General features: G+C 32.6%; 1 protein-coding gene across 1 annotated transcript in view; it reads right to left on the minus strand.

Moving 5' to 3' along the window:
• LOC135841083 (ras-like GTP-binding protein rhoA) overlaps positions 1-13,929 on the minus strand; it is a 48,109-nt gene extending 34,180 nt beyond the window's left edge. Inside the window, exon 1 of the mRNA XM_065357885.1 lies at positions 13,627-13,929. Coding sequence (XP_065213957.1) covers positions 13,627-13,755 — 129 coding nt within the window. The 5' untranslated portion in view covers positions 13,756-13,929. The remainder of the gene's footprint in view (positions 1-13,626) is intronic.
• Between the last annotated feature and the right edge of the window lie 2,581 nt (positions 13,930-16,510).

The following is a 16,510-nucleotide window of genomic DNA, read 5'->3' on the forward strand; positions in this document are numbered from 1 at the left end:
TACGAAGTAAGATGGAGCTGCACACTTGAGAATTATCTACGGATAATTGCAAAATTTGATTCCCTTCGTCAATGTTTTTCAACTAATACATTTGTTGAATTACATAGCTTGAAAAATTCATTTCAGTTATTTCTCTAATCTGTTCAAAAGATTGCGCAAGTTTGAACGCATTGTTAAGTACATATAAATAAATGAAAATAAAATGAAACAAACAACAACAGAGCTTTTCATTAAATTCTTACCTGCATTGTCTAAGTATGTACCTACAGTACCTATCTACCTACCTACCTAATATTTTTGAAAATTTATGTTAGTTTAGCTACGCTCGTGTACACTGATACGATTGAAATATAAATCATCATCTTAATGCTATTTTAAGCCAATATAGTTTATACTTTTTAAAGGTACAATTTACTTATGAATCTTATATTTAAAAATTCGTGTCTCTTCTGCGAATATTGCGATTTAATGTAAAATGTAGGTATACTTATAAGGACTCGTAAAAACAGATACGCAAGCAAAATATTTTTCTTTGATATTTGTAAAATAAATAAACGTTTTAATATTTCGTTTGAAGGAAGATTTATACTTAGGGGAGAGGGAGGATGTTTTGGACATGTGGATGTTTTGGACAGTTGCTGGTTCAACGAGTTGGTTTGCTTGTTTTTGGCCGGGTTTTCACTATTATGTGGCAACATCGCACCACACCTGATATTTGACAACATTTGCCGGCTATCAACTCCTGTGATAAAAATATTTTAGTTTTTATTTCAAAGTGCTGTTTTTTGAGAAAATTGTCCTCTCACTTTTTCTGCTCCAGAAAAATAACCAGGAAGAATTTCATCAAGCGCCAAAGTGAAATGAAATCTCTGATTCCTCCTCTACAATAATCACTTATCACCTTTTCGTAAAAAGCTGATACTTTTTTCCTAGAGCCAGTTGAAGTAAAAATGTCACGGGTGGATGTTTTGGACACTTTGATTAATTTATATTAATTCGATATGTTTGGGTGTAAGAATGCATCAGTTTTATCGGACAAATACAGGAAAGACTTTTAATGAGTCTGGAATGATAAATGCTAATCAAGAACAATTTGAAGTTGCCTCCTGAAAATATGTCGATTCGAGCAGGCCAGCACTGGCTGAAAAATATGGCATAAAAAAGTGAACTCTTCAACATTGCCTCACTAATATTAAAAACAATCCGAGTCAACTGAAATCAAGTGAAATTGTGGACAGATACTGACAATTGATTTCTAATGGATTGAAATTTGGGATTTCCAAAAATAAACATTCAAAAAAACGTCTTTTCTCAGCATGTCCAAAACATCCACCCATGGTGTCCAAAACATCACACCGTTGTCCAACACATCCACCCAAAATGGGTTTTCTTCAAAGTCCCGTGGTTGGCTCAATTTGAAACTTAAAAATTTTTTGAGTAGGTCAAAATGTGCGCGTTGAGATCCTCTTTCAAATAAGACCAACCCCACCTTTCTAGGTGTTTCCTATCGCTCGCAATTTCAAATCAAAGAAAAGTGTCCAAAACATCCTCCCTCTCCCCTACTTTACCTAAAATAGAAGAGGAAAAGCCAGCAATAGCAATGATATCTGTCCCGTCTCGTCAAACATACAAAAATAGCCGAAGAGAAATTCATGTTAAAAAATCTTACAAAGAAAACTTTGTCTGTGAAAAAAAAATCATGCCTATACGTATTTACGCTCCGGTTTTGTAAAAGCTTAGGTATAGTAGTAGGTAGGTACCTACTCGATATTTAGATGGCAAGTGATGTGGAAATGAATGCTTCTTGAGTAAGGGTTAAATCTAAAACGCCGCGTCAGTAAAAGAGGAAATAGACCGCATATTCAGATAATTACCTAAGCAATTTTATTTTTCCTAACGAAATAAACTTTTTGTAGGTATTGTGAATAATGAAAGGTCGAGCTTACTGCTTTAAAGGTCTACATTAATTTACAATGAAAAGTTGAGTAATTTGTGAGATAATCGCATTAAAAATATCACGAAATTAAAATCGCCACCGCATTTTACCCGATTGTTTTTGCAATGGAGATTTTCTTGTGAATAATTTAAAGTTACTTTTTACTCGTATCTATTAGGTAAGCGTATACAGTTAACTTCTCACTGTGAAACTTTCGCATAGCATTCGATAACCCTTTTTTTCCCTCTTCTATGAACTGTTGCCTAATGTGTCTATTAGGTTGTGGGGAACTTGGCTGGACAAAATTCGCTGAACCATATTTTATGTGTTTTAAAAGTCTTTATTTAAGTTTTTAAAACCACAAATAAAGAATTTGAAGTTATATTTTTAAAGGCGGGATTCTCTAAAGAATTTTAATTTAGTACTCGCTTAATTTATCATGTCACAAGTACCAATAAGTAGAAGGAAATAGGTACATTTTTTGGATCCCCAATAAATCACGACGTCTTGTCAATAAATACGATGTAGAAGTTCGAATTCTATCGGAGCAGCAAATAAATTCATGTAACGCGTATAGAGTGAGCAGAATTAACGTATAAAAAATGTCGTTTTCAGGTCTACAAAATGTCACGATGACTTTTATATTTGCATAGCAGATCGAAATTCTCGTCTTTTATGAAAACTACAAGCATGAGTAAGCAAACGCATCGTATGTTTCAAATTTAACGAATAAATCGAAAAAACAACATCGTCACTGGTCATCATGGAATCTGCTGTATCAACATCGGTTCCGACTCGTGACACCGAAAATATACCTACTGCGCAAAAATCATCTGTCGATAAAAATCAAGGCTCGAAACATTCAATCGAAATTTCAGATAAAGACGTTGAAAAATTAAAACAACACATTCGAACGCTGAAGAATCTCACACCAAGAAAAGAAATCCGCAAAAAAACACGCCATTTCGCAAACGAACCTGATATAACACCGAAATCAAATACTGCGGCATCACTACGAACAAAACTACAAGACCGATGGATCGAGTTGAATTTAAAAAGCTTGATGAAAAAATATTCTTACAAAGAAGAAGATCTGGATTCGAAATTATACAACGATTTAAGAAGAGAAGCGTTGACCAGACCGCTCAATGAATACTGCGAAGAAAAACAACGCGAAAGTTTCGAAAACCTCAAGAAATTTTCTCAATTTGTCAAGAATCACGACGAACCTGACTTTAGACATAATCGTAACTTCGATTTTCGAGTGAAGAATAATAAAGGGATACCAATTATTACGGAAACATTTACAAATCATTACGAGGAATTTGAAAAAGCACCTTTCATCAATCCAAATAAATGTACGGCGCCGAAATATTGCCATAAACCACCAATAAACGAAGAAGAAGAAATATTTTTGTATCCTGTTGATGAAGAAGATGAAATACCGTTGCATAGAATTAAGAAGATTCAACCAAAAGATCAGCGTAGTTGGCGAGAAAGGGCTAGACCTCCACTGAAGTTTCCTTTTAAAAGGACTCCTATAGAAGAAAGAGGATCCATAAAACCATTACCTACTAAAAAACCACCCTGGCATTATGCATATTCGTGTAAACAATTTGATTTAGGAAATAATTAATAGTTATAGTACAAAGATCTTTTTAGAGTTATTTCAAACCAAACTGCTTATAATTATTATAGGCACAAAAAAATAAAAAAATTATGTCAGTCAAATTAAACGTTTGTAGAATCATTTTGTTTCGAAACTGTTTAACGAATGCAACGAAATGATATCGGTAGACATGGCATCTACACGAAGACTACAAGCGATGTAATCTGATCCTTTGAACAAGTCAGTTGTGAAAAAAAGATTGCAAAAGGGTTTTAAAAGAGTTCAACCGTATCTAAGTTCGGTTCATTTTTAAAAAAGAGTTGAAAAATCCCATAGTTGAGATACCTACTTTAACCCAAAAAGATTTTAAAAAGGATACCTATGTTCAATCTGTTACTACGTATGTGTATTAACGTCTATCTTAAAAACTGAATGAAAGCAATAAAAGTATAGGTAGGTACCTACTTCGTCAAAATGTTCAAAATATTTCATTTCCAATTACTTTTCACCAACAGAAATATTAAACTGCTCATTGATAAATAAATAAGTCGTCCGAGTGATTTTCCATCGTAAAATGACAATTTCATTAAACGATAGAATCTCTAAACAATCTTTTAGTGAGCTCTACTCAAGTGGCAACACTCCTTGAAAAAGAAACGATACAATTTGATTTTGATTTCAGAAAATATTATCTTTCAATGAAGAAAATATGATAGGTATGCTAATTTACTGAAAAGGAGAAAAAGAAGAAAAATAGATACTTACTTTCACTTTTTTCATTTAAAAAAGGTACCTACCTATGTATTCTTATGCTCTATTATGGAATTTATGGAAAGTTACCTACCTACACTTGAATGTTAGTTTAAGAATAACAAAATAAGTAGTTTGTAAATAAATTTTTGTTCTTAGTGGGACATAAAAGAAATGGGTCTTATTTGTCATAGGCACCTTTGAAATCATATAAATTGGTTAATTGCATCATTTTTGTGTTTTCTTTCAAAGCATTAATGCGATTAGAGGGCACAAGACAGACATTGATATGAAAAAGGAAGTGCATTGAAAAATGTAAGATAATCAAAATTTTACCAAATTGACCTGGAAATTTTAAATTTGATACGTACCCAATTTTATAGCTGTTGCATGGATTGGAAACAGGTTTGAACCATTCTTGAGCAGGTTCCAAACTCTTCATTAGATTTTTGAAAATTGAAATTTCTACAAAATTTTTTCCAATGAAGTTTGAAAGCTAAAAATTATTTCACATTATCCTAATTTCAACGTGCTGAATCGATTGAAGTTGGTTTCAAGCTGTTCTGAAGATTTCAGTCATATTTTGAAAATCCAGGATTGTCAAAAAATGCCATGCTTGATGAAGAAATATTGCCCAAGTAATTGGTCAAGCAAGTCACTAACAAACAAGTTCAATTGGACAGTTTTTATGGCATTTTTGGAACATCTGGAATTTCCGAAATATGACTGGAGGCTCCAGAGTGGCTTGAAAACCACCTGCGATTGACTCAGCATGTTGAAATTGGGATATAAAGTCATTTTTAACTTTTAATTTTTGTTGGGCAAAATTTTGTGGAGATTTCGATTTTAAAAAATCTGCTGGTGACTCCGGAATTGCTCAAAACGATTCAAAACTGTTTCCAATCAATTCAGGTGTTCGAAAACAGGGCGCATACTTAATACACCTAATTTCAACTTTTTAGGTCAATAATTTGAGAAAATTGTGATTTTTTCGTATTTTCAGTCTAAACTCAATTTTCAACATTCACAAAACACCGTAAATTTAAACATTTTTAAGCCTTGTAAAACATACGATAGATTTTTGAATGTTTCCAATGTTGAATCTGTAAAAACTTATTTTTTGGCAATGACTAATTCCATCATTTTCAATCTTCATAAATTTTACTTTTTTTCGAATATTAGAGTCCCTTGCCCTCATGTAAGGTTAGGCAAAATTAATCATTCATTTCGAATTATTTTTCCAATTTTAAAATTCTTTAAAATTAGGTAGATTATTTTTTTTGCGGATCAAAATATTTTCCTAGTAGGGAAGAGATGGGGGTGGAACTTTTACGGAATGTACTTAAATGAAATACCTACAGGGTGTTCCAGAATAACCTTTCACATTTTGGTAACCACTGATCTGTGTTCAAGAGGAGCTAGGGGAATGGTAAAGGCGGTTCTAGGTAGCCAAAGCATGCCGAATTATGTTTCAATAGTTATTTTTTGCCCTGGAGAAGTAGATGGCTGCACAGTGTACTTTTACTGTGAGGTCCTTTTTTAAAAATAAAGACTCCCGGACCCCTTTACTTTACTCATCAGTAACAAAGCTCATTTTTAACTAAACAGTGAAGTGAATATACAGAATGTGCGCTTCAAGTGTACAGAGAATCAGTTGATAATACTCGAGAAACCTCTACACTCCGCCAAGTTGACTGTTTGGTTGGGCGTGGCTAAGTTTGGTGTAGTGGGACCATGTGTGTTTAATGAAACAGTAACGGTGAGGGGTAAGGCAAAATGTTGAACGAGTTTCTTGTTCCTGAACTGAAAGGCAGACGATTATATAGTGTATGTATAGTTACTTACTTGGTTACAACATGTTGGAGCTACCTATCATTCAGAGACCAACACAATATGTTTAGCGCGTGAGCACTTCGGTCATTGAATAATTTCGTTGAACACAGAAATTTAATGGCTACCTCGATCCCCTGATTTTTCCGCCTATGATTTTTTTTATGGAGTTACCTCAAGTTAAAAGTGTATCAGGATGAATCTAGGACTCTAAAACATCTTCTAGGTGATATTAATCGTGAGTTGAGACTGATTGGAAGAGAAGTGTTCAATAATTCGAAAAAATGTTTGGTTGAATGTGTCAAAAATGATGGAAAATATCTCGATGGAAAAATTTTTAAAACTTTATTTTTAATGGAAACTCAAATATATGGTCTAAAAACGGCATGTTTCTACTTCATTTTGGTTGTAAAAGAATTTTTGTAAACATTTTTCTCTCAGAGTAATAAGAAAAACAAATGTGAAAGGTTATTCTGGAACACCCTGTATATATAGCACTCTTATATTTCAGTAGCAAATTACCCTCCACTTTACCCTCAATCGCCAAAAAAATGCGGTATCTAGCAAAATTCTACACAAAAATTTAATCAAATTAAGCACGAATTGCAACAGTTACGATTCAAACAATATCGTAAATGATGTTGACGTTAATTCGCGCGGTTATTACGTAATTCCGTCGAGACGTCGCGGTGTCTGAGCTAATGAAAAATTAAATTCCTTCAGAATTGCCATCTTAAAGTGAATATTAATTAAAAAGTTCCACATCCACATTTGATATTGTTTAATTAACTTTTTCTATTGCTGATGAAGCATAGCTCTGGAAGCCTAGAATGCATAATTCTGTTGGGTTTGTAATAAATTATAATGGAAAACTCCCTGGTGACTGGTTAACCTCGAGTCCTCGATGAATGCAAAGCGTATAATTTTCCAAAGCAGATTAAAACTTCCATAGAACATAGTTTTGTGAGAGTTCATTCACATGCAGCGGTAATTAAAGATTGGTACACCTTTAAAAAAAAGTCGCCAAACTAAAAGATAACAATCGATAGGTGGTATCGTTTTGTAAAGTTTTTTTCTTCAACGCGAGTAAATTTACACAGTATAGTCTCTTGATTCGCGAATTTTCCTTAATTTTCATGCGCGAGAGTTTTTTTTTCCTTCAGATAATAAAACCGTCGCTGATACGTGATGTTGTTAGTGAAGAAAGTTATATGAATATTCAGCTGTTAAAATGTGGTGTATGTACGGTATACGAGCATTTTAAATAAAATTTTGAGATATTTTCTGGAAATATAAAGTTTTTTCATAGATGTGTCAAGCACTCGTAGTACGAGTATATTGCAGCATTGCACGTTAATATCATTTCAACTTTTTAACGCATCTGAAAAAAATATGAAATATTCATAATCGAATGCTTTTTGCATTTAAATAAATCAACGAATCGAAATTCATTCCATTTTCATTTAAATCTTATATAAAAGGATACACTTAATGAGAAAATTTAAATTTCAGATTCATCCGAGGTTTTATTCGACTGTAAATTTTTATCGATTTCGTTTCTAGTTTTGAATGATAATAAACTTAGGTATAGTGGCGATAACACTTAAAATTCCATAATTTTTACAGAAAAGAAACTTGTAGCGAGTATTCTTCACCTCGTATCCGTTAGATAGAAATCTAAACGATGATGAAAAATTTTCTATGTTCTAAAGTTGGTAGGTACCTATCTCTATCTACAAAGCTCCTTGTTAATTTGTAACGAATGATTCCAATTTTACAGCGAAGAAATGTTAGGTAGGTACTCACGAATGTAAGAGATGGTTAAAAAAACAAAACCAAGAATGTAGATACGAATTCTTATTGCAAAGACGAAAAATACCTAATTCATAAAATAAAATTACACGGCGAAAACTTACAGACGGCTCTAGAGGCGATGAATAATCGAGATCAAGTTACCTGCCTACTTGACTGCTTGAATATTTTATGAATTTTGAACCCCTCGTCATTTACCTTGGAAAATTTAACTTCATTGCACACCTACCCATCACTTAAGTATCAAGTAACGGTTCAAAGTGTTTAATTTTCAGTAGGTATCGCTTTAGCTTCGAAACTGAATGAATTTGGGTTTCATTCGATGTTGTTTTTTTCATAATTTTTATTTATACAAATGTGTTTTCAACCCCTTGATACCTATCTTATCGACTTGAGAGACGATAGATAACGTAAGTAGAAAGGTATAGATAGAAATGTATAATGTAAAAGTACCACACTTCAAAAAATAAAATAAAATGCTTCGTACATTTCATCAATATGATGGACATTTTTGAAGAAGAAACCAACGTTCAGCTGTCATTACATCATTAGTTGACGAGTGTTCCATTTTTCAACGAGAAATATTTTTTCATCTCTTTCTATTTGACTCGAACGTTTCAATTTTTCATATTCTAGTGCCATACTTAGTTATAAGGACGATCTGTGTAAACACCCCCCCCCCCTTCAAATCACTTTTACTCGAGACAAATTCTATTCCTCAATATCTATTTTAAATACTCGCAACACAATAAAATAAGGCTTGCTGACTTGAGCTTTACGACTACAATCAGTTTCTATTCAGATAATTAAGAATAAAGGGAAAACGTTGTAATCAAAGAGAATTTCTTCACTACGCACCTACCTACCTACACTTCCGCTATGTAAGCTCATTCTCATTAATAATAAGTTATTACTGCTGCCGAGTTGTATTTGTATGCAAGAGCATACAAATATTTGATACGGTTATCAGTACTTAATAAAGCCTATAAGACTCGTGTGCAAGTACAAACCTGGGTAGGTAGTTAGGTACCTATTTATGTAGTAGGGTTTCTCATAAAAAAGAACCACTTTTCATCAATAAAACATAGGAACCTACCTATCGTAAGTTCATTATGGTAAACGGAAAAATTTCAGTCGTAGGAAGGAATTAAGTAGGTGTCTAACAAGGAAATGTATCCCAACTTGCACAAAAAATTTTGAATCAGACAAAGGGGAATCGAAAGAGAACCCCAAAATATACCATCAGTCAAAATTTCAAATGCTGAAAACCCCAAGAAGACAAATTTAAGGCTCTCCTTAAGTGTAGTGAAGTTTCGAGTTCTCAAGTCGTTCATGAAAGGCTTTAGCGATGATAAAAAAATGTTTAAAAATACATTTTTTTCTGATGGAAAAGGAGAGGTGTGGGGTTGAAAGATTAAAATTCCCAAAAAGCACGATCAGGATGCGATTAAAATATTTGTACATGCATAATTTCAGCCACCCAGCTCATTTAGGGAATGTCTCAGCAATAAGACAAAATCGAAAACTGGAGGGGGGAAACAGACCTTTTTTTTGTGTCTGAGAAGGGCTAGAGACTGGTTGAAAAGTCTGCATTTCTAAAGGGCATATCTAGAACACCACCCAAATTTACAGGACTTACGTACGTGCACTACTGGTCCACGGCAAGAAAAAATCAACCTGAAAAATCACCGCCGCGGATTCCAAACACAAATGTAAGGTAGGAAAATCCACAGTTCGTATTTTCAAACCTTGACCAATCGTTTCAAGCTCATAGCTCAAGTAATCTCGAACGTGGAAATAAATTTTATATATTTATGATACAAGAGCCTTTCGAAGAAATGTTTTCCCAATAAAGAACGATATTTGGTATTTTTTTCGTGTTCGGAGAGAAAAAGAAAAAAAAAATGGAAAAAGGTTTCATTGCTAACACAAGGGTGGCGAGTAATAATATAAACCGAATATTAAAATATTCAAAAAAATATAACGATTCGGTCCTTTAACCGTTATAAAACCTCTTTTCAAAAGGTCATAAACATTTTTCACCAATTGAAAACTTCTGTAAGTACAACCAACGATGCTACAAGCTGTTTTCAACTTCTCTGTTACGATCAATAACATGCTTTGGTTTTCTTATTTGGAAATGTCTTGAAAATCAACAATTTCAACAAATGAAAATAAAAGACAATGGAATACGTTCTTATTTACAAGATAATGACGAGTGCGAGTTTTAAACGCGGAAATCTTCTGGCTTGATTCACGGAAATGTTCCGTACTCGCTACCTAGCATCTAGGGCCTACCTGTACCTATATACTTATGTAAGTATCACAAAAGATACCTGTGTAGCATTGTATCTATGTACTGTACAGTAAAGGTGTATTTTTATTACACCCCGTAACGTTGCTCGAAAAGACAACGTCGTTGGTGGTGTTGTCGATGTTATTCGCGCGAAGGTATTAATTTAATGAAATTTTATTGCCCTTAGGATATCCGATAATGTATTATTGCCTGGCATATATTTATTTTGCTTAAAAAAAACTGCGATGATTGTGATTTTAAATTAGATAGGCATATTTTTTCAAATATCTCTTTTACCTTGGGGTAACTTCACTTTCGTTTTCAAAAATAAATATCCATATGTTACGTCAGCATGAATTTCCCAACTATTTTGAGGAAACTCTTCTCATAAAAATATCTAGGTGATTTATATACATAGTTACTTCTTGTCATTGTAAAACGTAGTTCTCTAGTAAATTGATTTAAAAAGTTTCTTCGTAAATTTCAAAGTAAGTAGGCACTCTATTCATCTATCTTATCTATATTTTAATCATCCCCTCTCCAGAATCCTTCTCTCGGTAAAAACCTCATTCTTTTTTCCAACATCCTGTTATTCCTGTTCTCTTTGATGTTTTCACCCAAATAACTTTTAAAGAAAAGGTGTGACGGTCAAACAGTTACTCTCGATTTCATCAAGGATTCAAGTCCAAAAATGACGTTATTTGACATTTTCCTCTCGCTGTTTCTTTTTCAGTTTATCAAAATTTGAAAACAATTAAGTAAAAATCAATCTTTTTGTACACAAAGTATACCTATACTGTTTGTCGATTTTCAACATTAGGTAGGTAAGTATAATTTGAATGTACATTATTTTAATTCGAATGAGTATAATCTGCAGTAAAAGACACCCATCGATTACGCGAAACAAATAAACGATTTACCAAACCTATTAACTGAAAAAGTCGCGAGTTGCACGACCAGACGTAAATTACATTTTGTCATATTACATTCCATATCATATTGCATATGGTACACCGTATACTTCAATTTTCTCCACGCTCAACATTTTTGGCTGGATATTTCATATCTTCGCTTGTGATTTCTTTCAAAATAGCTATTTTGAAGAGATACCAGGCTATTAAAAAACCGAGTAAGTTATACGCGGGGGATATCTATATAGTAATGTAAAATATACCCCCGGGCGTACGCGTGCTTGTTTGCTGAACAATGTTTCGTTTTCATTTTCTCGCCGAAAATGCGGAAAATTCATTTCAATGTTTGATAAAATTTGAAAAATCTGATTTAGAAAATATACCACATAAAAGCAGCTTATAGTTATATACCGGAGGTTTTGATTCTACAGCTAAAATCATGGCGTAACTATCTTGTGATGAAGCTGCTACATAGCTGCTATTCAAACGACGCAAATGTAAATAAGTTTACCGATGCCAAAATTTAAAGGAGCAAAGTTATTCAATTATCGGACGTTATTTTTTTTCTCGCATAAACGTAACGTAACGATGTTCTAGAACTCAGATAAGTAAGTAAGTTGAGTCTACACTTTGTTGAACATGGTGTAACTTGTTTTATAGGCCGTTAAAAAGTTGATAAAATAAGTCATTTTTTTTAAATTTCCCATGGAGTCGTGATTGAAGAAGAACTGGCTGTTTAAGCTTTGAAAATTAAAAAAGTTTATCGAGTTGAGAAATAACTATCCTATAAAAATTCTACAAAAAATTAACAAATAAGAAAATTTCAAGGCTTGACAGATTACGACTGAATTCCGACAAACATCTAAACATTGCTGATGAAATGATAATAATTTAATCATATGTACAAACGAGTATTAAAAAAAAAAAAAAAAAAAAAAAAAAATGGTTACACTGTTTAATTACAAACGGCCTTTGAAATCGTATGATTTGTTGGGGTATACAGGGTGTCCCTCCAAACTCCTGCTGTAGCTGGGTATAGGTTGTGCGTGTAAACGTGATTCAAGAAATATGAAAATTTCATGTGACGAGTGCTTTTACCTACTGGTAAAGAAAATTGGAGAAATCATCTCGAAGAAATTATTCTACTAAACTAACACTAAGCCCCTTTCTCTTGGACACAAATCTGGTACAAATTTTTGGGGAAAACATGGGAATGGACCTCAGAAATGAAGAATTGAGGTATAATGAAGTTATAAACTTGTCAAGATAGGTAGTCAAAAAATTGTATGATCAAGTAAATGGATGGAAAAAAAAACGAAAAACAAAAAACGAATGATCAGTTGTTGTTCTGAACGACTTAATTTCTAGTCCTTTGAAATAGATACCAGAAGGGCAAATATTGTTTGATAAAAAATGAGTTGGACTGAGTTTTTTAGCACAAAAGGTGAGTATAGTGCATCGAAAATGAAAAGACATTGATAAAACGAGTTCTTACCCACGTACCTTGTAAATTGAAGGTACCTACTTGAGTACTTACTTAAAAAAAAACAAGTCAAGTGATAAAGGAATGCGTAGCACAATATACATATGTAAATAAATGAACAAAGTTCATTGCAACAATTTTTCCTTACAATTGAAAGCTATTAATGGTATCTAATTGCCTTTTGGTGGAATTACCTACAATATTACATGTCTAGGTACCTATTTTTAGAAATTTTAAATTTTTTTGTCTAGTTACACTGAAATTCAAAGATCACGGCAGATGTCAGGTGGGACACCATTGTATTTCTCTTACTTAATGCTTGAAATATTCAACTCGACAAACCTGTTTACTCTTGTACTGTTCAAATTTGCTGACTCATCAAAAAGAAAGATTTGAAAACTTTGAGAAAGTAACCAAAACACCTGGTACCTTATAACTTTATAACGTGGTTTGTAACCGAAATGAGAAAGTGAACAGAAAAGAACTGTTTTCCCTTTCTCAATAATGGAAGTGTGTAGTGTTGTATAAATTTCCAAAAGTCGCGGTGATACCAATAACTTATGGTAGAAATTAATTTTGTACTCATCAAATATGTAGATAAAGCTATAAGTAAGTATACGAAATTTTCATCGGGATAACACAAACTAAAACTAATAATTGGTAAAAATCTTAAAGTTTGATTACCCTCACAAGCAAACATCTTGCGGGCAAATCGTACGCTGAAAATATTTCAATGTGAAAAGTTATGTTAATCATTTTTTCCCGTAAACTTTGATCGTCATTATTTTGACAAAATCGAACACCGAAACTGATTGTAAACATATTCATTCTACTGTAGGTACAGTAGATAGAGAAAATTCATTCCTTGAGAATTCGTGTAGAAAAAACTCGAGATAGGTATATAAAGCGTGCCAATTCCAAATTCGTTTTTTTTCTTCAATCGAAAAACTTTCACAATTAGGGGACTTTTTATTCGTATGGTAAGAATTTTTGACTCACCTGTAAAAATTCTTCATTGACGAACTGATGAATGAGCGCTGTTTTGCCACATTTACAATCTCCAACGAGCACAATTTTACAGTGAAAGTCTTCTAATTCTTCGGACGATGTCGATGGCAAAGAAAGCATATTAAAAAAAAAAAATTGATTCTAAAAAATATCCAGAATGAAGTCGAGTTGAAGCAGTTTTTCTGAACGAGATTCACGTTAACATTTTGAATTGAGAAATAATTGCGCGGATTTTTAAAACTTAAATGAGCAAATGTTGTTACTTGAATACAACACCGAACTGAAGCTATTGAACTCCACAGGTTAGAAGATGTAGCGACCCTTTTGAAAATGAAATCGGCGCATGCGGTATATTTGAAGCCGCGCGTTTTTCGTCACCCCAATTTCTTTAAAAAAGAATCTCGGATACACTTTATGAAAAGGTTTTCGAGTTTTTGTTTTCGACTATTGTGATCATTAATTCGAATGATTAGCTCCTGTAAATACAAACAAAAGGAAACTGTTTCATTTCAGCAAAAAAAGAAGTCTTAAAAATAGAAACGCTCTGTTATTGTGTTCGAAATTGAAAAGTTATGTACATCGTGTTCATTTCACGCGTTTTGTAATGGAAAATTTTTGAACTTAGGAAATGGAAACGATAAAGATGGCAATCTAATGTGTTTTTAAAAATTCAAAATTTTACACTATTCTCAAAGTAAGAATAAAATAGCTAGGTGACTACCTTTGTTGAATAATTATGGCTTAAAATTGTTAAATTTACATAGGTACGGCGGTTTATTAATCTAAAAACATTACTAATACGTAATTGAAACAATTAATTTAGATATGTAATTTAAAATGTACAATGTCAATAAATTGCTTCAATGACTGCACGGTAATTTTTTGAGTTCATCAAACTGTGTAGATAGGTACGTAGGTATATGTACCTACTTACACCTCTATTTATTTAATTTTAATGAACCGTCCAGAGACATTTGCTACCTATCATTCTTATAATTGCGTACAATTCTCGAAGGAGTAGCACTAAGTTAAGAAGAGAAGAGACGTCGTCTTATAATTCAACCATAAGGTAAATTGCAAATTGAATTCATCAGGCTAATGTAGCTAAGAAGCGCATGATGACATTAGTAATGGATAACTGGTCTCTGATAAAATTATATCGCAATGCACCTCGGAAGCCGGAGTAGTCAACCCACCTTAAAAGTTATTTTTTATGGTTTTGCCAATTTCCTTGAGTTATGTGTTTTTGAAAACGACGTACGTGCTCAGCAGACCAATAATCTCAATTTAGATCGGTATAGGTATCATTACACAGTTAAAAGGCGAGGAAAGAAAAAAACATATATGAATCGATAAATTTTGAAAATGAATAAGTATCAAAGCGTTACTAGCATGAACATTGAACATTAGTTGTAGTTTTAATTTCACAACACTGAATCACTTTTTTTCAGAAATATGTTGACAATACTTGAATAGGTACCTAGTTACTTGGCTCGTTTAAGCAAAAAAAAAAGAAGGAATTATTAGTACCTAGTCTACTAATAAGATTTTCTAAGTACAGAAAATGTAATCGTTACTTGCCTTCTGCACCAGTATACAATGTTAAAAACTAAAAAAAAAAAGATCAAGAAACTAAATAATTTTTGAAATAATCATATCACTCGTATGTTGTAGTGTTGTTTTTTTTCAGTACCTTCAGAAAAATTTACAGCAACTGTGTACCTAGCTCTTTAATACAATTACTTAAATGTTTCAGTTTCTAATGCTTTCACAGTTCACACACTTCAGAACTTTTTTAGTTGGGTAGGCCTCGTAGACTTAATAGACCTAAAAGTACATATATGGCCTAATGGAAAAGTGTAATTGTATTTACCATATTTTTGGGTAAAGAATAAAAAATGGACCTTCCTTATGTTCGTTTTTTCAAGTTGTATCGCAGCTTTATAACCACATTGTCCTTTAACGACGTATTTTACGAGTTTAAGAAATTGCAAGAATGTCTATAAGGAAATAAAACAGAGAAACTGCGAAATTTTATACCTACCTACTCACTATTTAGTAGATAAAACACGTAAACTTTTCAAATGATCCAACAATATCATTTTTTCCCCAACCGACAAGCTATAAAAACATTTTACTTAGTTCTAAAAAATCAACGGATATCGCGAAAACTGATGAAATTTCGGATAATTTCATAAATATGTAGCCCTATGAGACCGATAAAAAATGATTTTAGGTACGTGAAATTCATGATGATTAAAAAAAATCTAGCAATTTATTGACTCAGGCACTCTCGATGGGGATCAAAATAAAACTTTTGCGTACGAAATCCATTTTTTTTAAATAATTTTTTTCAACTTAAAAAAATGTAACCATCCTACTTGCGTGATATGGAGCAGAAAATATTCTAATTTTTTTATCTTTAGAATAGAATTTTCGGCAACGTTGCAATAAAACGAATTGAGGACTATCAAATAATGAACTCACTAATTCCAAACAAGTAAGAAAATAGTAAGAAATTAAAAACTTTATTGTCATTAAAAGCACCTACTATCTAATATTGAGTCGAATACGAAAATACTTTTTTCTGCGCCCAATTTTTACGTTACCTCCTTCTTTTTATCTTTTATCTCAGCTATTGCAGAGAATTATGCAAGGAAAAACATTTGAAATTTGCATAAAATTTTCATAAATATTCTAAAATAAAGTCGGGTTAGCAATTAATAGCATTGCTAAACATTCCCTCGCAATTAATGTAATTAGAAAGTTGTGTGCAATGAAAAACATGAGAATAGGTACCAACCTATGTATTTTAAAAATAAGTTCGTTTGGCGCAATGTTTTCCAAAAATGTAATTATATTTCTCTGTAAAGGG

This window comes from Planococcus citri, chromosome 3 (genome assembly GCF_950023065.1).
Source record: "Planococcus citri chromosome 3, ihPlaCitr1.1, whole genome shotgun sequence".
NCBI lineage: Eukaryota > Metazoa > Arthropoda > Insecta > Hemiptera > Pseudococcidae > Planococcus > Planococcus citri.